Source organism: Dryas octopetala, chromosome 4 (genome assembly GCF_963921425.1).
Source record: "Dryas octopetala chromosome 4, drDryOcto1.1, whole genome shotgun sequence".
Classification (NCBI taxonomy): domain Eukaryota; kingdom Viridiplantae; phylum Streptophyta; class Magnoliopsida; order Rosales; family Rosaceae; genus Dryas; species Dryas octopetala.
Genome location: NC_141369.1, coordinates 21,243,547 through 21,268,087, shown reverse-complemented (window position 1 = coordinate 21,268,087; position 24,541 = coordinate 21,243,547). Strand labels below are relative to the sequence as shown.

The following is a 24,541-nucleotide window of genomic DNA, read 5'->3' as shown; positions in this document are numbered from 1 at the left end:
ATTATGGACCTAAAAATAACTGTACCAGCAAAGAGACAATACGTGTTGCCGAAATTCGAACATGTCCAAATTTTCTCAGCATCTAATCTTTTTGATTATATAACCCCCATTTTTTCTTGGTCAAATATATCATTTACCCCAATACACAAAAAGTATATAATAGAGTGACAAAATCATATTATAAAAGTTTGAAAGCCCAGAAAAATACGTAAAGGCAGAGGGTTGCGTAGGGAATCTATGTATGCGCACAGCCCACCCATAACTTTGAAAAAGTGTCCTCATAATTTTGAACTGTGTGGTTGCTTGTACGGACGCTGAGCTGGATGAGTTGACCATGGGAATTAACTGGGGAAGTGGGTACAGGGTACATTATTATCATTTGTAGCACCATTGGATATGGCCTATGGGTTTCGTGAGAAATATGACTAGTGTGCCTTGTGAGTTATGCCATGCTTCACCCAACAGCTATTGACTTGATTAATTGTGGATAAGAAGCATGAGCAAGACATTGGGAAAAGTTCATAATTTTATATCTTATGTCATCATATTATCAATTTGAATTGTTAATTATACGAAATTTTGATTAAATATATTAAATTATCTAATAAAAGAATATTACATATTACTTATAGAAGTTGAAATATAAAACTATTCGTAGTTAGATTCTTGATCATGTTTTACGCCACATATAGAATTGATCTTGTGGGTTTTTTTTATGCGAGTCAATATCACATCTATAAAAAGTAGTTTTTTTTTTTTATTAGATATGTAAAGTGTAATCAATAATATAATCAACAAACATGATTCATGCATTGATAATTTGATCCTCGTATTTAAAAGTATATTGTTTTCAAGTCAAGTTGTCCAAGTAAGGTGGTAAGGACCTCACTACTTACATCATTGTACCAAAGTGCAAAATGTATATAAAAGTCTATAGAAGAATATACATCCATTACCAATTACCATACTAACAAATTACTCATAACAAAAATAAAATACTAACAAATTCTTGATCCAATCAACATATTTGACCTAGCCCACTATTTTGTATTAGGCCCACAACTTTTAAATGGACCCAACCAACCAAGCAGACCGGCAAGCTCCTGTAATATAGCACTTGTTAGAAGCCCATCCTACATAGTTCACATTGGCCCATTTTGGCTAAGGCCCTGAAGACAATTCAACCATTAAGATGAAATAGCAACAACTCTTTCCCTTTTCTAAACTCAATCATTATGAGTGGTAAAATAGCAAAAGAACAATATGATTTCTAGTTTTACATTACCAACCTAGCATATTAAGGGTGTTGATAGGGGTGGATTTGAAAAATGAAAAATCGACCGAACCAACCCAAACCAAACCGAAAAAGTCAGGTTTTGACCAAAAATCGAATCGAACCGACCATCCATTAGGGTCGGTTTGCTTTTTATCTTCAAAAAACCAACTAGAACCAAACCAATTGGCCTCCATTTTAGTGGAACGACGTCGTTTTGTCTTTCCCCAAATCCCAAATCCTTAACCTTCTAGGCTCTCTTTTAGACTTCAGTCATTCTCTCGTTTTAGTCTCTCAGTCGCTCACCCTCTCATTCTCTCAGTCTTGCTGCTAGTCGCCACCTGCGATCGTCGCTCTGCTTAATCATTCTCTTTCTCCCTCACTCATTCTCCCTCACCTCACCCTCACGACCTCACTCATTCAAACGAATCAAACCCACCCCACAAATCGAAATTAGTGAAACCCACCCCCCCAAATCCCTAACCCTCCAGCCTCTCCTTAAGTCATTCTCATTTCACTCTCTCAATCGCTCACCCTCTCATTGTCTCAGTCTTAGCCCGACCTTCTCTTTCTCAGTCTCACTACGAGCCACCTCTTGCGACCATCGCTCTGACGCTCTACTCAATCATTCTCCAGCCCAAACCAACTGAACCGACCGAACCGATAGGAGTAGGTTTGGTTTGGTTTGGTTGTGAAACCTTTTACTAGTGGAACCAAATCGAACCGATTCTTTGTATTCGATTCGGTTGTGATTGAGCCCTAAAACTGAGCTGAACCGAACCAAACTCACCCCTAGGTATTGAGGTTTGAGGCTGTAATCATGTTCTTTTTATCATAACAAAATTACCTTATATCCCACACCATGTACATAGTTTTATTTAACACAATCTTGGCCATTCTATTTGTTCTCTGCGTCATATTGATGCCTTAATCTATTTTTTATTAATTCTCTAATTTTTAACCATAAATATCATCTATGTTATTAGAAAAAAACTTATTTGCAACATGGGTATGGCTGATTTGGTATTCCAACCTAATAATATGATGTCATCTATGCTTTTATACTTAATCACATAAAAATTTCTCTAATTTCAAAATAGAAATTATCTCTTAGAATGACAAGTCAGCTCATATTCTTATTAGTAAGTTTTTTTCATGTTATTATGTAATTCAGCCTCATTTTATAGATAAAAATTTGTGTAAAATGGTCGTACCACATTACCACATCATCAGATTCATCACAATGAGAATGAGCAGATTGAACCCAAATTTGGCAACTGCAGCTCATATTAATCTGCTGAAACTGTGAGTCTGTATTACACAATTATACTTGTATATATACACCTATACCAAACAGCATGGATGATATTAAAAAGATAAGAGGTCCCCCATAAACGTAAGTGACACAGCATGACGCAAAAGGTTCATGATGATCTCTCACAGTTGTATTCACGGGTTTGAATCAGATATATATATATAAAGTTGTGTCTTTTTATTTACTGTTTTTTCAAATTTTTGCTGAAGATATTAAAGTTGGGTTAGTTGGAGCACTCGAGTATAAGAAATTAATGCTTGCCGCAGGGTCTGAGAAAATGTACCCAGTAATGACCAGGTCCCCCATATATGCATTTGGCCAAACCAAAAGATAAAGAAAATTGTTCATGCCCCGTGATTTTTCCTTCTTTTTTTTTTTTTTTCCTTCAATTTGAAATGATATAAAAAATTTAGCAAGAAAAAGTTGAAAGCAGCATTAAATGGGGAGGCCATCTGAGATTGACTTTACAATGTGGCAGGGGCAGACCCCAATTCTGAGACTGCATTGCATATATGCAGATGGCAGAGCAAGGGTGTATGTATAATAATTACATAAGACATGAGAATTAGGATTTGGGGGTTTGTTTTTTCTTCTGTCATTTTGGAAGGTTGCAGAAATGGACAAAAGGAACAGTGTGAATAAAGAAGAGCTCGCTGAAGAACACCCATCTGTAGCTAAACTCCTTGGGTTTTGTTCATGTTCTTTCTCTATCTATATATCATCTGAGAGAGAGAGAGAGAGTGAGGCGGGTGAATTCAACGGTCAAAGGCCACTCTTTTTATGTATATGTATATGAGAATGGTCAAAGCTCTCTTGCATTCTTCATTCTTGTACTACTACTGAACATATATGGTGTATCTCAAGTATACAAATTTTACATCCAAATAAATGACTGCTTTTCCTAATTGTTTGATCTATTTGGGTAGAATGTACGTGTAGGAAAATTTATTTTAAAGTGCTGCAAATGGCATTTCTTATATACATTTACAGAATACCAAATTTTCTCTGCTGTCGAACAATATATATATTGGACAATCAAATATCTTAATTACATGTTTTGTTGCCGGACACTACACTGTGAATTGCACATTACCCTTCAACAATATATGTGTTCAATTTGCAACTCATCCAAATTCAATAATCATATTTTTTATTTTAATACATGAAAGACAACAAATTTAGTAAAATTAGTAGTTTGACTATGTACGTACTCTGCAAAGCTTTGGCACAAGAAAATGTAGAAATATATATGCAAGACAGTAAAATCTTGAAATCAGAATAGGAGGTTTAAGACAACAAAGACAAAAGCACAAAAAACCTCCCAATCTGGAAATAGATCGAGTCGATATATTTTCGAATCCCAAGAAAACAAACTATCATTATGCACATACTCTCTCTCTCTCTGGACTCTCTCCTATCTTGAAAATGACACATCACCTTTTTTTTTCCATTAAAGACCTAATTATACCCACCAGCCTTTATTTCATGCTGTGACCAGTCCTCAATATAAGTAGCTCCATCATCCATCCACTTCTTCACCTTTCATGACACTACTACTGTTCCAGCAGTAACACTTGTCAACCCTAGCTAAGAGCCATGGCTCTGTTGGTGGTTGAAGTACTCTTGCTACTACTTTTGTTCATGGGTCTCATGGCTAAGCAACTGGTGCATGAGGTCCGGCTAGGTCAAGTTTCTAGGGTAGGAAAAGAAAAGAGAATGATGTACTAGTAAGAGTCATGGCGATATCTCTTCTGAGCTTCTTGTTTTTATATTTTTTTTTCTTATTTTGAACTCCACGAAGAATGTTCGAGTTTTCTTGACCTTGCAAGCCCGAGATAGCTCTCAGGATCCTTCAAAAAGGTCAATATGCAAGCATCCCATTTGGGGTTCGTGGATGTTCTTCTCCCCCTTCTATCCCTCCTGAGCTATATATCTCCAACCACGGTGTGTAACATAGATTGCAAAGATATGAAAATGTGTGTGTTTTTTTTTGTGTATATGTTAATTTCAAATATGTATGTTTTGGTATTTTGGTATTCGATCATCTTAAAACTAGCTGTATGCATGCTTTGACTATGTAGGAATGAAATGTCCTGTACCTCGTTAGATAATGAAAGCTTGTATATATGTTTTTGTTTTTTTGAGAGTATTTTCATTGCTAGTTTGAGAAAATGATCCTGTATGGATGGAGTACTAGCTAGCTTGAGGTTAGTTTAAAGTTTTCTGGCTTTTACCTGAAATGGTGTAAAATCTGCTCTTCATTTTTTTTATGCAAGTTTTATTGCATGATCACAGTAAATTGCCAAAATATGGAATAACTTTGCAAAATGCTGCAAAGTGATTAAATTTGAACAAGGGAATTAATACAGAACTGTCTATCCAACTAATTTATGCAAAATTTTGTGTAAGCTTCTTTAGCATCTTCCTGTTACACTTGAACAACATCTTCTCTGTCTTGAATCCTTATTTTGTTTTTCATCTACAACGATATCCACCACCATTTCTCTCCTATGTATCAATAAGTAGATATTGGATCACATAGATCGATCAAGTAAAACCCATAATTTTTTTGTAATGATTGGTCATAGACAAGAGAAGAGATTAAAATACAAATGGATAAAGGATAAAAAATGTAACAAAACTACTAATGTGTATGGACCTACTAAGGCCCTGATCCAGCCCATGTTGGATTGACCTACCTTTCCCATCTGGCCCATCTGGCCCATCAGCCTTGTTTGTTTATTCCAGGCCCAATGCTTCTACTATTTCAGCAGCAGCCCATTATGTAATAACTAATAACCGTTGTTAGCTAGAATATCCAGTATATTCTTCATGCGAAGGTGGCATTAATTCGTCGTACTAGCAGCAGTTTAGGCAGGTAGTGGACGGCCCACGCTCAAGTCCTGCTCTGCAATTCCACGCTCATTTTTTGCTCTGCAATCCGTACAGTCTTTTATGGCCCTTGTGAGCCATTGCTCCTACTCAGACTTGCACCACAAGACTCGGTCGTTAGCATCACACAAGTGTATTTAATTAGTGTTTTAATATCAAAGTAACAGATTTTAATATTATTTGTTCTTCTTGTTGTTTAGTGTTTGTTGTTGTTGTTGTTGCCAATGCCCATTAGCGCAATACCGCATTGACCATTTAGGCACCCAACAAACATCTCACGAGTTTTGTGCTGGTCAACAATCAACCGTCAAAATAATAAACCAAATCAATGTTTGACGGCTCTCTCTAATGAGGTGCATCAGAATTTCATGAACCTCATTGCAGACGATGCAACTGTATATTAAAATGTTTGAACCTCATGAGGTGCATCAGAATTTCAGACTCTTCCCGGGCTCCCAGCGATGCAACTGTATGTTAAAATGACAAAAATAGCCCTAACCTTCCACCATAATTACACGGGAGTACGGAACCCTTTGTCCAATTGTCCGTTACACTTGGCTACGTGACCATCGGAATTAGACTCCACGGCGACTAGAAAATTTGTACGAGCGAGATATGATCCGCTGTGCGTGCTCCGTTTCTCCCATCGCTACAGTGTCGCAAATCGTGGCCCCATTACAATTTGATCAACTGTGGTGATGCCAAGTTTGAAATAAAATCCAATCCAACGGCTGCAACAATTCCCCTGAATTACTCACAAAATAGCTTATAATTTCCCAGTGGAAAACGATTCGGCTACTCTTTTATTTCCTTGCCAAATATAAATAGCAACGGCATTAACATTTTTCCTCAAGGGGCTTATTTCCCTCCATGCTCTTGCTCGCTCTCTCTGAAGCCAAAGAGAGCCAATAGAGGGAGGACTCTTGGTATTCTCATTCTCACCCACACTTTCAGTGCGTCTCAAACCCTAGACGAAGTTCCTTCTTCATCTCCGACGGTACGATTTTCACTCGAGCTTTGTTTTCTCGCTTTTTATTCTTTTCTCGCTCAGCATTTCTCGATTCCGTTCATGCTTCGATCAGTGCTCGTTTCGTCTCAGAGTTTATGTTTGGGGATTTTTCTTTGCTTTCTTAGTATTAACTTCGCTTGAATGAGTGGAGTCCTTTGGGCGAAAATTGCGTGGAGCTTGCTACATTGCTCTCTCTAAGTCTCCAGCGATTTTTGCTTCGAGTTCAAGCAGTTTGTGCTTGTCTTTGCGTTTTTTTGTGTGTGTGTTTGTTCATCGGAGTCAATAATCTAACCTGAATTTCTTATACTGACTATTTTATTGATTTTTGTTTATTATTCTGCTTTATTTAGTTTGCTTCTCTTCCATGAGGCTCAGACTGTAGTCCTTTGGGCGAAATTGTTTGGAGCTTGCTACATTGCTCTCTCTGAGCTTCCAGCTATTTTTGCTTCGAGTTCAAGCAATTTGTGTTTGTGTTTGCGTTTTTTTGTGTGTGTTTGTTCATCGGAGCCAATAATCTATCCTGAATTTCCTATAATGACTATTTACTGATTTTTGTTTACTCTTTTTCTTGCAATCTATTCTTCGCACTGCTTATACATTGCATGTCGCTTACCTTACATTAGTTTCCATTTTATAAATAATATTTATCTTTTGATTTTAACGTACTTTTAAGTTTGAGTTGTTAGGTAGATTTCGAGCTCTGTAGAGATTTCGTTATATAATTATATTTGTATATTTATATGTTTTCCGATTTCTGTTTCTTTGTAATTTTTTTTTTCTACACTCCTCAGCAGTTCTCTTTATTTAATCTATAAAGTTTCTAAGTTATAATTGTTTTCAGTTTCTTCTATTGCTGGTATTATTGTTTCTTTAGCATCAATGCTATTAATCTGGTATTTATTAATAGTTTTTCTATCCATCCTAATATAGCCATCTCCATATTTGTAAAATTTTATTTTACGTCAATCTAACACACGTTTAGCAAGTATTGTATTTACATTATTAGGGTTTGGTTTTTTCTTTTGGATTTGATTTCGAGTTTTTCAATTAATAGAGCACTTATAGTCTAGCCAAATAATACCTCGATCATTATCATATGACTTAATGATCTATTAGGAAATTTATTATGTTTCTGCTTTGGTGTTTTCTGGCCGCTTTTGGTATGTAACGTTATGTGAATAATGATTGTTTCACAATCTCAGTATTTGCATAAAGTTCCATTAGTTTCTATACGAATTCCATGACGATGAGAATTACTCCATTCTTCACCTAATTATTTTTAATTTTTCTTGCATTAAGCCTTGCAGATCATATTAATTCAAGTAAACGATGGAGAATGTAGCAGGTGCTGGGAATGCAGGTGGGGACCAACCTTTGGGCCAGCGGCCCACCATACCACCCAATTTGAAGCCTGAACTAGTGGCTCCTCCTCCTAAGTATTCTATCATGAGTAGGCGTGGGGCTGGAACTACTGGGCGACGCATACCATTGCTTGCAAACCACTTCAAAGTTTCTGTGACTGTTCCAGATGCTGTGTTTTACCAGTATTCTGTATGGTTACCCTCCTTATGTCACTCCTCTTTTTCCATGGAGTTTATTGTATCCACTACCAATTTCATAATGCATTACGTTTTTCAGGTTTATATTACTTCAGAAGATAAGAGAGCTGTTGAAGGCAAGGGAATTGGGAGAAAACTGATTGATAGGCTATATCAAACATACTCTTCAGAACTTGCTGGTAAAAAGTATGCATACGATGGGGAGAAAGCTCTGTACACAGTGGGTCCTCTGCCACAGAACAAGCTTGAATTCACAGTTGTGCTGGAGGAGACATTTGCAAAGCAGTTTGTCCTTCTACTGCACCTTTTCCTGGTCTTGGTTTAAAAGTTCATATTTCTGGTCACTTATCAAAACATTCATTTGTATTGTCTAACCTGCATTGTTTTTTCCTCGTGTGTTAGTGAAAACGGGAGCCCCGAAGGGACTGAAAAACGCTCAAGACAGACTTTTCAGTCAAAAACATTCAAGGTGGAGCTAAGTTATGCTGCCAAAATACCTTTGAAGTCAATTTCTCTTGCTCTTAAAGGAGCCGATGTAGATAATACTCAGGATGCATTGAGAGTGCTTGACATCATTCTACGGCAGCAAGCAGCTAACAGGTACCTATCTCTCACTCTCTCATGTATTGACTACATTCTTTTTAACTGTACTTGTATTGCTGTGAGCTCCAACTTTCTTTAACTGTGGCCATTAAACATGCACAGGGGATGTCTTCTAGTAAGACAGTCATTCTTTCATGATGACTCCAGAAACTTTACTGATGTTGGAGCAGGTGTAACTGGTGTTCGGGGCTTTCATTCTAGTTTTCGTCCAACTCAGGGTGGCTTGTCCTTGAATATGGGTACCAGATTTTGTTATTTGGTTTTTGTTGTCTTTAAAACTGACTAGTACTGTTGTTGCTTGTTTTGTTATTATTACTGTTTACATTTCTTTGTGCAGATGTATCTACAACAATGATCATGACGCCTGGGCCTGTGATTGATTTTCTGATAGCTAACCAGAATGTACGAGAACCACGCCAGATTGACTGGGCAAAGGTAAGAAATAAAACTGCTAAATCTTTTCCTAAATGTTCAGATTTCAGCATCAACTTTAGTTTGTCAAATTTAATTTCATGGTAACTTTTAGGCCAAGCGAATGCTTAAAAATATGAGGATTAAGACGAGACACCGTAACATGGAATTTAAAATAATAGGCTTGAGCGAAAAGCCCTGCAATCAGCAATGGTATGGTATCTCCTGAAAATAGTTTTCCCCCTGTTGGTTTCTCTGTTCTTCCCAGCTGAAAAATTTCTAGCTTTTGTTTTATTTTTCTTCAAGTTTCCCTATGAAATTAAAAGGTGGTGATGGCACAAGTGATGGGCAGACTGTGGAGATTACTGTGTATGAGTATTTCACTAAACACTGTGGCATAGAACTCACCTATTCTGCATATCTGCCGTGCCTTGATGTTGGCAAGCCTAAAAGGCCCAACTATGTGCCAATGGAGGTCTGCAAATTTCTTATGCTTATTAAATTGTTTTTTATTAGTCTAATCTTGTTGGAACCCCTCTTTTCTGAGATCTTGATTTCTTGCCCCCCTCTGGTGTTTTAGCTCTGTTTGCTTGTTTCGCTACAACGGTATACAAAAGCATTATCTTCAATGCAGAGGGCATCCTTAGTTGAAAAATCAAGGCAGAAGCCTCCAGAAAGAATGCGAATTGTGACTGATGTAAGTATTGCATGTCACCAAAATGCTTCTTCTTCTTTTTTCTTTTTTTTAATTTTATTTTAACTGTATGTTGCAATATTCTTATTGCTCATTTAATATTGCAGGCTATAAAAACATACCGCTATGATGATGATCCTGTGCTTGCTACATGTGGTATTTCTATCGAGAAGCAACTGACTCAGGTTGAAGGCCGTGTTCTTCAGACTCCAACGGTAAACAGTAACTGTCACCTTATATTTGGGTGTCTGGGGAGAGGGGGAGAGAGAGAGAGAGAGAGAGAGAGAGAGAGAGAGAGAGAGAGAGAGAGAGGAAGTGTGTAAAGAATGCTCTCTGTACTTAATCTAACTATCAGTCCTCTTTCTAATGCATTCTCTCTTTTGATGAACAGTTAAAGGTCGGTAATAGTGATGATTGCATCCCTCGTAATGGACGATGGAACTTCAACAACAAGGTATTGTTTATACACCTTATAAAAGTCATCAATCAGTTACTCTCCAAGAAAGATGTTTCTCTGATTTTATCCCCTCATTTAATTTAAATTTGAATAGCCAACTGAGATTAATGGTGCTCTTAATTTCCTATTCTCCCAGACACTTTGGAACCCTATTCGCATTGACGTTTGGATTGTTGTCAACTTCTCTGCACGCTGTGATACCAGTCATATCTCACGGGAGCTTATCAACTGTGGGAGGAAGAAGGGCATTGTAGGTTACACTTACGCCATCTTTTTATTTTAATTTTTTGACTTGTGCGGATTTTGATGTCTCTCTGTGTGTCACATCTATGCAGCTTATTGAGCGCCCCTCTACGTTAGTTGAGGAAGATCCGCAGTCTAGAAGACAAAGCCCTGTTGTAAGAGTTGAAAGGATGTTTGAGCAGATGCAAGCTAAGGCTACAAAACAACCTCATTTCATTCTTTGCGTCTTACCAGAGAGAAAAAATTCTGATATTTATGGTATGGCTTTGTTATTTATAAGGGCATTCCAAATTTCCAGCTCTCTGTTGCTTTGATCATATAATCAGTTTATGCTCTTCTGCATTGTAGGGCCTTGGAAGAAAAAATGTCTTAGTGACTTTGGGATTGTCACTCAATGCATTTCCCCTACCAAGATTAATGATCAGTACCTTACTAATGTACTTCTTAAAATCAATTCTAAGGCAAGAATCTAAAGCTTGAAATCTATATCTCTACTTTTCTAATTCATAGACACTATTTGATTTTTTCTGTTTATTCTCCTTTATAGCTTGGAGGGATAAATTCTTTGTTGGCAATAGAAGATTCCAAACGTGTTCCTTTGGTGAACGCTACTCCTACAATGATTTTGGGGATGGATGTATCTCATGGGTCTCCTGGTCGATCTGATATTCCTTCTGTTGCTGCGGTAATTACAATTCTAGTTTCTTCTAACATATCTACCAATCTGTGCTTAATAATTTGTTGGAGTTTCAGGTGGTTGGCTCCCGAGAGTGGCCGCTTATTTCAAGGTACAGAGCAGCTGTTAGAACACAATCTCCTAAGGTGGAGATGATTGATGCTCTATACAAGCCACTGGCAAATGGACGTGATGATGGTATTATCAGGTATTTAACCAGGAAATTTAATTCTGTACCAGTAGATCAGATGCTTAGGATTATAGCCTGTGTCAGTACTTGAGGAAATCTCTTATATGGAACCCAACCCATTAAGAGTATTCAAAAGATTTCACTCCCAAATCTATTACATTTTAGTTGTGGGTTTATTAATTGCTTGTAATCTTAAACGAGACACAATTATAATATTTACAGTTTGTATTCATTGTGATGTAATTTTAAATAAATTAAGTAAAGACTTGTGAACTCCGTTTATTTGAAAATAACAATCCTGCATACTGCTTCTTAAGGCTGTAACTTCCTTGTGTTACAGGGAACTTCTTGTTGACTTCTATCAAACAAGCAAGGGGCACAAACCATCTCAGATTATTATCTTCAGGTATCACAACATCGTCTTGATCAATATTGGCCATTTTTGTATTTGAAAAGAAATGCTCATTAACCAGTTTTGGTTCCTCATAAATGACATCCTTCGAAGGAAACCTGACAGTGATAGCAATCATAGTCTTGCAGTATCTTTTGTATTAGTTCTTAAATGATTGGAAAATCCTCTGAATGGTTTTAATTAAGGTATTTTCTGGATTTTTGTTTTGTGGTCTCGGGGGATACATGCCAAATGTAGTAATTTTTAAACTGTATAACGGGAATTAAATTGTGAATTCATTTTATAGTCTAAATTATGAATTTTATAATTACTTAATTTAGTATTTGTCAGTTGGAGGCAATTCATCCTAATTGTATTTTGATTTGTGACAACCTGGCTATTCCAGCTCCGTCAAAACCTTCATTGGAGCCTTTGGTTTGTCCTGTACTATGTTTGCAAGCTGTAAATATGGAGTGAAACTAATTCCATAAAGTGAAATGGATGCCTTCTGTTGCCTAATGATGGTGATATCATATATCTTCTTTACTCAAAGATGTATCTGGCATATTTTTGTTGTTGTATCCATCAATTTCACTTTTTTGAGGAATATTGTTGCTTGTATAACCTTCTAGGGGCTCTACAATGTTAATTTGAAAGTCTTCTATTTTCTTAGTTTTTTTTTTTTTTTTTCTCAGCTGAAATCTATTTTGAAGCAGAAAATATTATCAGTTCGTTTTGCAATTTTATGAGTACATCTTTTGTTTGCATCATTGTATCAAATTTTTTGTTTTGGGTTTCTACACATTCTTTCTGGCACTTGTAAAGGCTTGTCCTTTTTAATATTCAAGGGTATTTTTTATTTTTATTTTAGGGATGGAGTCAGCGAATCTCAATTTAATCAAGTCTTGAATATCGAGTTGGATCAAATCATCAAGGTTCTGTTCTGAATTTAATCCTTGATTTGAAGGATGATTAGAGACTTGCTGCTGAGCTATGTGCCCAATTTTACATTTGTAATTTCACAAATTAATCATGTATGAATTAAGAAAGCTGTTTGTTGGAAATATCCACTCAAGGGAAAAATGACTATATTTATTTTGTTAATCTATTGTATTTAAGACAGTGATGCATTGAATTGAAATTCTTGAAATACCCAGAATTTCAGTGCTTACTGCCTTGCTCCTGCATAAGCCCTATTCTGCCAAGTGCATCGTTAATGGACTGTGGCTTGTCTATAGGACCTACTATCAAATGTATGCTGCTGAATTTTGTTGTTTTTTTACTCAACATTGAGATAGTCAATTTTTATTATTACAGGCTTACCAGCACCTTGGGGAGGTTAATGTGCCAAAGTTTACTGTGATTGTGGCTCAGAAGAATCACCACACAAAGCTATTTCAAGCTGGTTCCCCTGATAATGTTCCCCCTGGTCTGCTACTTTCTGTTTTTTTTTTTTTTTTTTGGGATTCAATTACTTTATCATTTATCCAGCTGGGTTTGATGCTCTCTCTCTCTCTCTCTCCAGGGACAGTTGTGGACACAAAAATTGTGCATCCAAGGAATTATGATTTCTACATGTGTTCGCAGGCAGGGATGATTGTAAGCTTCTCTCTCTCTCTCCAAAAGAAAATGAGAGTATCTAATTTATGCTACTTGTAACAGAATTGTTAATCTTTTTTAAGAAGCATCTTTGTTACAGCTGTAATGCTGTATAAGAAAAGAACCAGCAGCTGATTGTGAAGAACTTTTATCAAAATTTTCTGTAATCAATTGTTATGTGATAGAATTGATAGATAATAATCATGATGCTCCATATTTGCTAGATATATGGGACTGAAAATAGGAAAATTGTTTCTATCAAATTCCTAGAATGGATATTCATCACGAAGTGTCTTGCATTATTTATCTATCCCCTTTCAGTTTGAGCAACATATTTTATTTCCCCAAACTCAAGTTTTTAACTTATTTGCTTTAATTTTTTTGTTTTGCTTCCAATAACAGGGAACTTCAAGGCCAGCGCACTATCATGTCTTGCTTGATGAGATTGGCTTTTCTCCTGATGATTTGCAAAACTTCATCCATTCCCTTTCTTATGTGTAAGCTTTTCATTTCAATCACTTCCCATATGACTTAGTTGGAATAACCTTTCAATTAACATTATATATATATTTTTCTTACTTATTTCAGGTACCAAAGGAGTACAACTGCAATCTCCATTGGTAAATTAAACATTTTTGTGCTTCTGAAATCTTCTGTCTTTATTTAAATTCTTTTTCTGTAGAGCCTTACTTCTTTCTGTCACTTCCATTTTTCAGTGGCTCCCATATGCTATGCCCACCTTGCTGCGGCACAAATAGGGCAGTTCATGAAGTTTGAAGATCTATCAGAGACCTCATCGGGGAAGGGCAGTGTGACATCATCAGAGAGTGTCCCAGTTCCAGAGCTCCCTAGGTTGCATGAGAATGTCCAGGGTTCCATGTTCTTCTGTTGAGGGGCTGCTGCTAGCTTTTTTGTAAATGCTGCTAATGCGATTAGCTTTTTGACTCCATAGATACTCTGGCAATATAGGGATATATAATACATACAACAACCCCAGTTTGCTTTTAGGTGGGGTGGAGAGATAGATATACAGATAGATTAGCAACCTCTTATTTATCTAGTTGCGGACAATTATTTAGGCTTTATATGGTACAGGAGGTTCTTGAGGCATGCTGATCTCAAGTATTTGTCTCTCTTGTTCTGGGTATGACAAAGACTTATTAAATGTCTCAAATGTCTGGAACCCAGATTGCTGACCTTTGGGAAACGCTTTTGGAATTATTATATTGACTTAATCTCAGGGTTTCTACAGATTTATCATTATGGAACTATCTCTGAATTATTTACTTCTGCCTCATTATTGGTGTTTGTTCTTTTAAGGGTCTGTTGCTATCTTTTTTTTGTGGTGATACTCAAGAGCTATCATAAAATTTTGCTCTAGGAACTCCAATACTTGATAGGGATCATCCTATATGAATTGTGATATATAATTGTTCATTTTTTTTTTACTGGTTGATACTGTGATAGTGACTAGTGAGGGAACTCATTGGAACCCTGCTCTCAGCTGCCAGAAAGAGGATGTGGGCTTTCTACGATTTTCTCGCCCTGCTGTGTCAAAAGTCTAGGTATCACTATTTTCTCATGCACTTTGCTGTGCCAATTCTGTTCAACCCTTTTTATTATTTAAATTCCTACTTTTGCTTAAGTAGCCAACTCCTAACTCCCTCAAATTCTTTTGGTTAATGGTAGCTAGCATAATGGACCTTGACAAAGCCAGGTTTGACCAGCCTTTATGCATGACAATTTGTCCCCTTGTGAACTCCGAATATGGGGTGCCTGTCCTAGCTTTCTTAGGACATCTGGTCTAAAAGGACAGGACCATAATAATCATATACCTAAATCCAAACCACCAATCTGAATGCGATTTCATTTTTTTATTTAGTAATGTGAAGGCGATGTTCGACTTCAGTCTAGCTACTGTCGCCTTGCCTACTACTATGACCAGTGGCTTCGAATAATTTTTTTTTTTTTTTTTGGTCTGAGCTTTTAATAATTTATTTATTATAGTAGCTTTAACTTGCTTGACGAACTGCCAACTTGTTTCTTACTAATTATGTTTGTCATCATGCTCCTCTCTTACAGTCTTACATATGCTCCTGCTTCTGCCTTTTGCTTTTTTCTTCCACATACCTTTCGACCTTTCAACATCCAAGAGACCTTCCCAATCCAAGGACTATCTTATATCCATTGATGGGACTTTGATAAACAAACGACACGTGTCTTGCTGTAAATTTTTTATTTTTAAACCACAAAAGTGACAGTTAGCTAACTAGAAAACACCCCGGGCATTAATAGTTTGAAATATAAGTTGTAAGATTTTCTTAATTTTAACTTGCAAGTGCTACAAATTCATTGTATATGTATATTTTGCAAATTTATGTGATGATGCATGTTGTACCTGCCAACTTTAGAGGTTGAGTCGTTGAGATGCGGTGGGGGTTTAATGTGAATTGTGAAGTAGTGAAGTATGAGACAATGACATTCAACTGCCATATTGTTTAGCAATTGCCAAGAAAATATGCTTCAAACGCATCCCAAGAATTTTGATTACAAAATTGTTGAGAACTTTCCTCTGTTTATACTCGTTATCACAATAATAAACTAGTTATATTTAGTGGCATTTTTCTTTTATTTGTTAAGATAGGTCTTCGGTTAATCTCTCATCTTCAATAAAAATAAAAATGGTAATTACGTAGAGAATTTAAAGAACAAATTTTGAGCATAAATAAGCACTTAATAAACTCAACAATTTAGTGGCAAAAAAAATCAATAATTTAAATTACTTCATGTTTGGCACTGCTTCTACATGAAACGTTTTTGTTCAATAATGCTTTTATTTGAGGTGTTTTTGTTAGAAGAACATACATATATTTATAAAAGTTATAAGTATGTTTTGGAAAAACAATTAGAAGTAAATGTTAAGTGCTTCTCAAAAAACAGTTGAAATTGCTTTAATAACTTATAAACACTTTTATTATTTGTGTCAAACCTATCAAAAACTTTTTTATATTAAAACACAGTGATAATAATTTAATATTAATTTTGAAACTTAAATATTCAATCTAACCACAATTATACGTAGTTCCTCACTCTTATGCAAAATTTCTCTCGTTGAAACGACTTTGCACGATTTCAACATAGGATTGCTTGATGACTTGACTTGTTAGAGAATTGTGGAAATGAAATATGATCCCAAAGAGGTGGTCAAAAGTTGAGTTGAGAATTTTCTCATTTCCTGATAGAAATGAAGTTGACGTAAAAAGAGTGATGGGTGTAGTGCTGTGCCTGTGCGCGGCCGAACCTGAGAAAACCAGGGCTTATGGGACACAGGGAGTGGGACCCAATCACACAGTGAGTCATGACCACAACGCCAAGGGCTTTCTCGGAATCGGAAATATTAAATTAGAACTTGGTACTGCCAAATGCTGTGGCCCACTGGGCCGAATCTGAGTGTCCTTCTTTCGCTGGGACCCACATTGTGTAATGTAGTGTGAATCCTGCAAAGAGTTTTCTTGGGCTAAAATTTACCTTATTAGACGATCGTACCCTTGATGGGAGACCCTCTTATTAATAAATCAATTCAGTCAATCATAGCGATGGGCCTGATGGCTGATGGCTGATGGCGATTCATTTGACGAGTATACCCTTCTCGAATATATATAATAATGTTTATTATGGCTCTGCGGCTTCTTGCCTTCTGCCACTTTAGAAACTATTCACAACATTCTTCCACACGTTCAGGAACTATCTCCATTTTTAATCCTCTGGTTATATCCATTGTGATGAAGAGTGATAGAATTTTTTATTTTTTTTAATGAAATGGGATTCACACACAAGTGAATCTCCTTTCATCTTTTTTTATGTGTCTATATATCCCATTATGTAATTTGTTATGTAATATAAAAGTTATATTGATTTTAATTATTAAATTTCAATAATTTTTTAGTTTAAGTATCAAAATTAAATAAAATTTTAAATTAAGTACTAGTTAAAAAATCAAACAAAATAATAAAATAAAATGTATTAAAATTTACAAATATTACTTCATGCCACTACAATAAAAAAATAATAATAATATTACATCACAAATATTACATTAATTTATACTATATTATATTTATAAAAAAAAAAAATCAATTCAGTCACAATTTAACTGTAACTGTCTTGGTAAATTAAAAGAGACAACTCACACCAGTATACTATATATTATTTTGAGTAAAAGTATTATTTTGACCTCTATTTATGCTATATTGTAGTATAATTTAAAAAAAAAAATTCAATTAAGTCACAACTTAACTGTGACTGTTTCACAACTTAGATGTGACTGTCGTTTAGTCACAATTAAATTTGAAGTTGTGAGTGTCGTACTGTCACAACTAAATGTGAAGTTGAGACTATATTAGCAAATTTTTCAAGATAATATAAAAGTCTCAAAGATAATTTTGTTAAAACATTATAAATTTTAACTAACACTCATCATATGTGGGACAAAGGACAAAAATGTCAAATAAAAAAAGGCTCAAATCAATGAAGCCAACATATTTGTGACCTAATCTAAAAAACTACATTTAAATTTAGTAATTTAATTGAAATATTATATAGTTTTCATGCTATACCAAAAAATTATTTAGATTTGGTATTTAATCATAATTTTTTATAATATAAATACATTTAGTGTATATACCCATCTATAAAACTTTTTTCTCTTTTTAAAAAAATTATGCATGATATATTATGCCCCATCTTATTTTTTATTTTTTATTTTTGATCATTTCAATTTCTTTTATTATTATACTCTTTGAAATCGGACGACGTATATTTTTTTGTTAAATGCCCTTATGTTTTCTAATTTTTATGTTTAGGTAGATGATGTATTCTTAGATTTTAGCCATCCTTATATATATTAAATTAGTCTTTTTGCTTGCAAAAAAAAAGAAGAACTATATATGTCATTCTTGCTACTAAAAAGAACTATATATAGTAGCGGCCCCACTAACCCCTTGGCGTAGCGAATCCCAGTTTGAGTCTTGTATCTGTGGGTCCCCCAACCACTTCTGAACTTCATATCTGTGGTCTAAAATCTACATCTCATCTGGTAAAAAATTTGAGTAAAATTTATTGAGTCAAAGAATTACTATGTGTAACCGTGGTATGATCATGGATGTAACTAATTCACTTGATGTATGAATAAATGTTATTACCACACTTTTATCTGTCATTTTGCCGAAACACCTATTCCGACCTTGCACGGCGACGATTTTTCACGTTTCTCCAAATCCATCAAAATAAAATATTAAATTCAATAAAAAAAGTGCAAATTCTTCCAGAAAGACAAAGATGCCCTTTGCGTCACTCTTACAAGGAACTTTTTGTCATTCCCAGGGATACTTTCGTCCTTTAAAAATCTCATCTACCCTTGCAAAGGAAACTTCCCCACCTATACCACTACGATTCCAAATCTGACGGTCAACATCTGACCACGGCCCTTCTAATCAACGGTGATGATGTAATCAATTTATATCTTCTTGAAGGAGTAAAAGACAATAACACCCTTATCACTTGAGAGCGAAGTAGTTGTTAGGGACCAAAACCGACATGGGCTTTTGCGCTTTAATTCAAGAACATGCTTCTGCATTAATCAAAGTCATTAACAACGCAATTACTATAAATAAACGCACCCTAATAATAGCTTGACACGTGGTGGGCATAACCGTCTTTTCACGCAGGCAGCTTATTTAATTATTCGTACACGAGCGGAAGAAGAAATTACTTATATTATTATATTTTCGGGTTCACATTCAAAGATCCCGAACATTTTCCTAAGCCTTTTTTGTTATAAACTTATAATTAGAAAGGAAAAAAAAAGGCAAAAAGCAAGCAGACAAATTAAATTAAATTAAATTTAAAAAGCAAATTTTATATCAATTGGAACACATTGTTGTAGTCATAATTTTATTTAGATTTCAGAGACATATCTCTCTGATTCTCAGTCCCTTTTTTTATGTTCCAAAAAGCTTTTTGTTTTTTTCTATTCCCTTCAGTTTCACAGTCTTTGTTCTTTGATCACATTCGCAGCCTTTATTTAGATTTTTGTTCATATTTTCTATAAACAATTTCGAGATTTGGGAGTTGGGTTGCGGTGGTTTTTTCCTGAGAGATTCTGAAGCTTTTTTCTGAGTTTGATTGGTGAAGCTGAGAAAAAGCAAAGCAAAAACAAAGGGGTGGGGTGTACACAATCTCTGTGCTACCGATGCCAGACACTCGGCAGGCTCAGAAGAATGCTGTTCCGAATCAATCCGATGGCAACGTTGAAGGTAGCACCGCGTTTTGATTTACCCATTTGGGAGTATAACGATCTGATGGTGGTTTTCATTGGCTTGTATATATCTCATGTTGTGGTTATGAGATTTTGTGATCATGATGGTGCAATGTGTTTATGTATGGTTTTACTTTGGGAAATTATTGAATTATCTGATTTTTTGTTTTGTTGTTGTGTTGTGTTCTTTTAACGGTTTTAAAGAGCTTTAAAGTTAGGTGAAATGCGTACTGTGGCTTCTCAAGGAATTTGTATTTGTGCATAGTATAGTTGAAAATTTAGAATTTTGTTTCAATTGATTAAAAACTTTACCTTTTTGGACATGTGGGTTTTAGTTGGCAAGAACTGTGATGATGTTGATGCAAGTCATATTTGGATTGGGTTTTTGAAGAATTTTTCTTTTCATATTGTTTAGTTGTAAATTTTTGATTCCTTTGGAAGTTAGACTATCAAAGTTTCCTCCTTTAGCGTTTGCTTTCTGAATCAATTGAAGATTCGGTTGATCCTAGTTAACTTCGATATTAATATCACGTTTTAGAAGTTGTAATCTTTGTCTACTCTGGTTTAATGCTTTTGAGGAGCTCTGATAGATTATACAATGCAGATTGAGGCTTTGAAATTTGAAGCATTCGATTTCGAAATGTAATTTATACATATATTGCTTGTGTTCATTGTAGATGCGCTTTGGCGGTTGACAATCAATGATAATCAAGATGGGGGCGGTGTGGTTCAATCAAACCCATACCCTGATCGACCTGGTGAACCTGACTGCATATATTATTTGAGGACTGGTTTGTGTGGTTATGGAAGTAATTGCCGTTTTAATCACCCTAAATATGCTTCACAGGTGATTAAGATTTTTTTTAACTGATATACATAGTTTTGATATGGTGATTGCATTTTGATTGAGGTGTTGTGAGAAGGGGTTTTATTGATTGCTTTCGAACAGTTTATTTCTTTGTCTTTTCTGGCTCTTAACTATTAAGTGTGGTTCAAGTGATAAATTCAGTGAACGAAACCTTCTGGTACGTTATTGTATGTGCAGGGTGCTCAGTATGGTGGAGAACTCCCTGAAAGAGTTGGACAACCTGACTGTGGGGTAAGATTTTCATTTCGTTTGAGATTGTTCTCGTTGAGAAGCTTCTTTCTTACTCACTTTTCCCCCTCTTTTTTTGCCTGCTTTCTTTACTGATGTTTACTATGTCATATAAGATTAGAACTTCTAGGAATATGAACAAGAGAGTAAATGGAGTATTTTTGTCTTCATTGGATAGACTTTTTCTAGTCTATGTAAGCTTATTGCATATATAAATTAGTAAATTACACAATTTACAATTTGAACAATCATATAAAGAATTTGCTGATCCTAATGGTGTGGGCCTGCCACCTGTGAACAAGCGAAGCATTAAAGTGGCCAGTTGTTGAATAAGATATAACAAGGTTATTCGTCCTAAAAAATATATCAAATAAATTATCCAAGTGCAGACTATTATGGAGAATGATGGTGTGTGAATCTCTAAGGGATAAGAAGCAACATGCAAATTGAATGACTTCTATAACAAGCTTGTTCTACATTCCAATTATGGTCATTTGTTTCATACATCTTCTATATATATTGGGTTATGAGCAATTGCTCTTTTTTGCTCTTTAGGACTTGTATTTGTTAAATTTATTTACTATTAGTAGGCATAATTCCTGTCTTAATTAACATGGGGTCAAAACATATGACCTTTTTCCTTTTTTATTTAAAATGTTTCTGTCTGCATGAGGTGGGATATTGGTTTCCATTGGATAATGTAACTTTTCATGCTAGATTAAGTTCAGTAGTAGCAGATATATGCATTTTGTGCCAATGCTATCCCCTCCCCTGTCTCCTTCCTTTGCTTCTGTTTCTTCTTCTTCTTTTTTAAAAAATAAAAAATAAAATCTAGGTTATGTGACTTATGCCACAAAATGGTTCTCAATAAAGAAATGAACAGTGAAGTATTTAATATGCAGATTTTGTAAGGTGCTAACACCAATGCGAAACATATCAGATCTTATTTGACAATAAAGTGGTAATACCAAAAAAAAGGCTTTCCACAACTGTTTGACATTCTGTGAGACATGGAGAATGAACTCTTACTCAGATACTTGTCATCTCTTACTTATAAACTTCATAGGCTTCCCTCTGTTGGCAACCTTTGTAATTTGTGAGCGTTTACTTCCAAATATATGTGGCAGTATTTTCTGAAGACAGGGACTTGCAAATATGGATCAACATGTAAATTCCATCATCCAAGGGACAGGCGTGGAGCTGGACCAGTCTTATTCAACATTTTAGGACTCCCCATGCATCAGGTCCTTGCCTTTTCTTTGTCACTACAGTGCAAATTGTTCTCAATTTGTTGCTAGATTTTCAGAGAACAGGAGTGCTTTTCATTCTAACAATTTTTAGATTGATTATTTTCAGGAAGAAAAATCATGTCCTTATTACATGCGAACAGGATCATGCAAGTTTGGACCTGCATGCAAGTTTCACCATCCCCAGCCTCCACTTGGAACTGTCTTACCTGCTTTTGGATCTACAGGCTCAACAGTTGTGCCTTCTTCAGGTCTACCTTATGTAGGTGGACTTTCTGCATGGTCATATCCAAGAGCGCCATATATATCAGGAGGCCCACGCTTAGCAACTCCACAACCTTACATTCCTGTTGTTGTTTCTCCACCTCATGGCCTACCTGCCCATGGCTGGAACACCTATGTGGTCAGTGTATTATCTCATTTATAGAACAAAAGGTTGACATTATTTTTCATGTTCCTACTAGTACCATACATTTTTTAATTCTGAGGAACACTATTTTTGTTGTGGTATTATAAATTGTGTTAGAGCTGGATGTTTCTTAGGAAAAAGGAAAAAAAATGAGAAAAACAAATTGCTTTATAGCCTTTTCCGTCTTTTTCTTTTTTGGAAATAAAATTGTCATGGTTCACAGCTTGGGAGTATGCTGCAAGGACTGTTCCACATTTATCATCTAGCGGAGTTGACACTGATGCATTGATTACTACGAAAATACTCTAACTGGATGTCATGGTCACTATGCTACTCCTTTTTTTTCCCCTTCATGTTGGAATGTAATTTTGAGTTGTTCAAGAATTCTAAACCACAAAGTTGCAGGCTAACATTGTAATGTCCTACATCTATCTGTCCTGTATTATTAGCATGTCTAAAAAGACATACAGATTAATTTATAAGTTAATATGGATTCTCATATAGGAGGCATTTTACCTGGTGATATCAGTTATTGAATTTACTGGGGACATGAAGATTCTTTTTTGTTGTGCTAAATTTTTCTTTGTTTGTAATTATGATTTTATTTGTTAATAGGGAAACATGAGCCCTGTTTCTTCCACTAGTATTCTTGGATCCAATCTCCTCTACAACTCTAGAACTCAGGGAGAGTCAGCTTCCAATGGGCAGGTCCACTTGTTATCAAGTCCAAGTCTCCCACAGAGGCCTGATCAACCTGAATGCCGGTATTTTATGAACACTGGGACTTGCAAATATGGAGTAGATTGCAAGTACCATCACCCAAAAGAAAGGATTGCAGAATCAGCTACAAACCTACTTGGGCTTCCCTCAAGACCTGTAAGTTTTATTTCTTGTTCATTGTGATGTACATGTTGATTTGTGCAGTGTTAAGCTCAGTTCTTAGAAGCAAATCAGAGAATGTTTGTTCTATCATTACTTTTTTCATTTATGAGCCGCTCTGTTAATGTTTTGTTATATGCAGGGGCAACCTGTATGTTCATACTACAGTATGTATGGAATCTGCAAGTACGGACCAACTTGCAGATTTGATCACCCCTTTGCGGAACAATCTGGTAACTATAGTTTCAGCATGCCTGCTCTGTCCGTGCTTGATTCATCATCTCTCGTAAGTTATCCCAGAAGCTGGTCAATGGCCCATGGATTTGAGATTTCCCCCTCCATATCATCAAAGTTTCCTGATGGGGTAAAAAAACCTGTGAACAACAAATATCAGAATTCAGATACAAAGATTCCAGAAGATTCCCCTGAACAAGCTGGTTCTTTGCCACCTTCACCATCCTCCTCGGAACCTGTACAAGAACAATCTGGTTGAGGCCAGATTTTCTTTTTTTCTTTTTTTGGTGCATTTTGCTTATATTATACTAGTACCTTAAGGGAATATTTATTACACTTTATCTCCTGCCCCCCCTTTTCACCTGCGAATCTGCGGAGTGGGATATGTTCTTTGGAGATGGATTTGATGAGCAAAAGCTAGGGGGGGCATGGCATTTTTTTGTGGTGAATAAAACGCAGGTGGAAAAATTGTACGATTCCCTTTTTATTTTTCCTTTTTCTCTAAGTGTTTCTCCGTATTTGGACGATATCTTTCTCCATTTTGGCTAGATGTTTTATTTGTCCCATGGAAGTTTTTGCTTTAGTTAAATTTCCACTCTGATTGCTGTCTGGTGTTAAAATTTAACCTCTTGCCTTATGTGGTGACTACTGACAAGAAATGGCCATGGTGCTTATTTTTGGTTATCAAACGGCCGTGGACCCGTGGTGTTGGTTGGTTGAGTCATATCGTTTTAATGCATGTCAGGAGTAGTTAGGCAGTGGGTTATATGAATGGTGAATGGTGAATGGTGAATGGTGAATGGTGCAGAAATAGAAATGCATAGCCTCCAGAGCTTGTATGGTCTTTGATGGCAGTGGGTTAGGTGGGTCTCTTGAGCTAATGACTGGGTCTTGAGTCAAGGACTTGTTTCGAGTTAAAAGGGCTATTGAGTCAACAATGCTTGTTGCAAATATGGGTCTTTTCTGGGCCAGGCCCAGGGTTAACTTTCTCAGATAGCATGATGAGTTTAGAGAGTTTTTAGTGTGTGTTACAATTGTTCTAAGTGTT

General features: G+C 35.8%; 2 protein-coding genes across 4 annotated transcripts; both read left to right on the top strand.

Moving 5' to 3' along the window:
- The first annotated feature begins 6,344 nt into the window (after positions 1-6,344).
- On the top strand, positions 6,345-14,553 carry AGO6 (Argonaute family protein). Of its 2 annotated transcripts, XM_086239106.1 has the most exons (23): positions 6,345-6,477; positions 7,797-8,040; positions 8,128-8,333; positions 8,451-8,648; positions 8,754-8,890; positions 8,989-9,086; positions 9,178-9,275; positions 9,369-9,537; positions 9,643-9,759; positions 9,864-9,971; positions 10,148-10,210; positions 10,350-10,463; positions 10,549-10,714; positions 10,805-10,917; positions 11,004-11,141; positions 11,210-11,340; positions 11,663-11,728; positions 12,585-12,648; positions 13,031-13,142; positions 13,239-13,312; positions 13,715-13,809; positions 13,901-13,932; positions 14,029-14,553. In XM_086239106.1, exons 2-23 carry the CDS (start codon positions 7,819-7,821, stop codon positions 14,202-14,204), a joined length of 2,697 nt encoding a protein of 898 aa, XP_086095232.1. In that variant the 5' UTR covers positions 6,345-6,477; positions 7,797-7,818; the 3' UTR covers positions 14,205-14,553. The 2 variants fall into 2 exon arrangements, 1 of the variants encoding a protein (XP_086095232.1); XR_015121657.1 differs by lacking the exons at positions 12,585-12,648; positions 13,715-13,809; positions 13,901-13,932; positions 14,029-14,553.
- A 4,590-nt stretch (positions 14,554-19,143) lies between these two features.
- Positions 19,144-23,969, top strand: LOC147288076 (zinc finger CCCH domain-containing protein 3-like). 2 transcript variants are annotated; one of them, XM_086239836.1, is made up of 7 exons: positions 19,144-19,626; positions 20,306-20,475; positions 20,674-20,727; positions 21,852-21,968; positions 22,081-22,374; positions 22,996-23,256; positions 23,402-23,969. In XM_086239836.1, the coding sequence occupies exons 1-7, from the start codon at positions 19,563-19,565 to the stop codon at positions 23,750-23,752; spliced, it is 1,311 nt and encodes a 436-aa protein (XP_086095962.1). In that variant the 5' UTR covers positions 19,144-19,562; the 3' UTR covers positions 23,753-23,969. The 2 variants fall into 2 exon arrangements, with proteins under 2 accessions (XP_086095962.1, XP_086095963.1); XM_086239837.1 differs by lacking the exon at positions 20,306-20,475 and having other exon boundaries at positions 19,145-19,626.
- Positions 23,970-24,541: the final 572 nt, after the last annotated feature.

Coding starts and splice junctions, on each gene's coding strand:
- AGO6 (XM_086239106.1), top strand. CDS start 7,819: ATGGAGAATGTAGCAGGTGCTGGGAATGCAGGTGGGGACCAACCTTTG. Junction 8,649..8,753: donor CGGCAGCAAGCAGCTAACAG/GTACCTATCTCT, acceptor AAACATGCACAG/GGGATGTCTTCTAGTAAGAC. Junction 12,649..13,030: donor AGTTGGATCAAATCATCAAG/GTTCTGTTCTGA, acceptor TTATTATTACAG/GCTTACCAGCACCTTGGGGA.
- LOC147288076 (XM_086239836.1), top strand. CDS start 19,563: ATGCCAGACACTCGGCAGGCTCAGAAGAATGCTGTTCCGAATCAATCC. Junction 19,627..20,305: donor ATCCGATGGCAACGTTGAAG/GTAGCACCGCGT, acceptor TGTTCATTGTAG/ATGCGCTTTGGCGGTTGACA. Junction 22,375..22,995: donor ATGGCTGGAACACCTATGTG/GTCAGTGTATTA, acceptor ATTTGTTAATAG/GGAAACATGAGCCCTGTTTC.